This window comes from Solanum tuberosum, unplaced genomic scaffold (genome assembly GCF_000226075.1).
Source record: "Solanum tuberosum cultivar DM 1-3 516 R44 unplaced genomic scaffold, SolTub_3.0 scf00089, whole genome shotgun sequence".
In the NCBI taxonomy this organism is placed as follows: domain Eukaryota; kingdom Viridiplantae; phylum Streptophyta; class Magnoliopsida; order Solanales; family Solanaceae; genus Solanum; species Solanum tuberosum.
In genome coordinates, this window is record NW_006239012.1 from 768,935 (window position 1) to 770,853 (window position 1,919).

The 1,919-nt window shown below is 33.7% G+C and overlaps 1 protein-coding gene across 1 annotated transcript; it reads right to left on the reverse strand.

Annotated features, from left to right (window-relative positions):
* Positions 1-818: 818 nt before the first annotated feature.
* LOC102602707 (protein TIFY 5A-like) lies at positions 819-1,670 on the reverse strand. Its single transcript, XM_006346777.2, has 3 exons — positions 1,519-1,670; positions 1,311-1,401; positions 819-1,226 (listed from the first exon to the last, which is right to left on the reverse strand). Exons 1-3 carry the CDS (start codon positions 1,569-1,571, stop codon positions 1,050-1,052), a joined length of 321 nt encoding a protein of 106 aa, XP_006346839.1. The 5' UTR covers positions 1,572-1,670; the 3' UTR covers positions 819-1,049.
* Positions 1,671-1,919: the final 249 nt, after the last annotated feature.

Consider the following 1,919-nt stretch of genomic DNA (forward strand, 5'->3'; position numbering starts at 1 on the left):
AGGGTATTGGGATGATTTTTGGCTTTTCGTGTTTTATTGGTGTTTCTTTATAAAGTGTTAACTTTGGTCATTAATTTTATGAGACGACCTCTGTTGGATTTTTCATGATTGTTTTGAGTCTGAAATGTCTTTTTGGAGTGGTTTGCACTTTTATTTTGTGTTGTTTTGACCCCAAATGAATTTGAGGGCCCGTTTAAAGTTTGGAACACTTAAGTGAAAGGGTACCAGTGGGCGGGGTCGCTTAAGTACTTGGCCAACCGATTTAAAAGAGGTCGATTTTGCGACCATAGGGCGACTTGAGAGAAAGGCGCTTCTTAGGCGGGGTTCGCATTTTTCGACCCTTTGGCGGCTTAAGCGATGATCACTTAAGCGACCAAATGGCCTCTTTTATGAAAATCGTTGGGATTAAAATTCCTTTTCTTCTTCATTTCTTCAAGGAAGAAACCCTGATTGAGTGGAGCTCGTCCAAGGGTGATTTTACTCATTTCTTGATCAAATTCAGTGATTCAAATGTAAATTTCTTCCCTCCCTCTTCCTAAACTTGATTTTAGCTTTGTTTTTGCAATTTATTTCCGTTTTTAGCCTCTTACTCCTTGATTTCTATATCTTTAAAATAAGGTAATTAGACCATTTGTGGTCCGATTTGAACTCCCCTTTTATTCATCTTTTGGGCATGTGATCCTCACTCCGAGGAGTTATGATTATCAATTTAGTTAATATACCGCTAGAATTCAATGTACAAAATGATGATCTTACACTCTCTGTAAAATACATTACGAAAATTAATATCAACTGCTCTCACTGATTTAAAATTGTAATTTGAATTTTAGCATCCATTTGATTTAACCTTCAGGTTCTTGTTAAGACTAACTTGTTCAAGTCATAGTGTTGCTACCTAGCGCCATCATTTGACTTATTTTTTCATGTCAAACAAAATACAAGATAAGAGATATTGAAGTGATAGTTCAGATCATAAGAAACTAGAGATCAATAAATACAAAACATATGTACAAACAATGGATCGGAGCCAATATCATCAGTAGGAGCAACTAGTGATGGTATGGTGAAGTTGTTTGAATTCTATTTTTTCTCTTTTGTAGAAATCTTTGTAGAGATTTATCCATGAAACGACCAGTTTGAGGTTGTAATAATGGTGATGAAGGCTCGGACATCTTATTTGACTTCTCCTCCATTTCTCTACTTGCACGATATATTATAGCTTTAGCCTGCATTTAGAAATCAATTATATATTAACAAAACAAGTCATTTATTAATTGTTATCAGAAAATAAAAACTGGAAATACATATACCTGAAGCTGAGTAACATGAGAAACAACAAATTGTCCATTGTAAAATATTGTTAGCTGTTGTGATTGCTCATTCTCTAATTGTTGATCCTCCCTAATAGTAAATAGTAAATAAAAAACAAATATATAATCAATACCTTATTATTAGAAGGACTAATCACTAATCAATACAGATTAATTGTGAGAGTAATTAAACATGAGAGAGACTTACATTAAGAAGTTGCTAGGAGAAAGAGTGAGTTCCAAATTGCACTTTCTTCTCATTTTCTTCAATTAAAATATCTGGGATTGAAATTGAATGGAGGTTTTTTCAATATATCTTTTGTATATAAGAACAATATAAGAGAATTAATGAAAGATGAAAGGGAAGTTTGTTTTGAATGAATATATATAGCATTGTTTTCTTGGGAAGTGGGCCTGGCCTGCAGGTTGAAAGTAAAAGCCACGTTTTTTATATTATATTTATTGAGTATATTAGTTGATAAAATAGAACACGAAACGCACACTTGTAAAGATGACAAAAATCGACATACGCCAACTTTCTCCAGCCTTTTTTTTTGTCAAAAAAAACAGTAATGCATGGACCATGCACCCACGTGTTTCAGTCGGCCT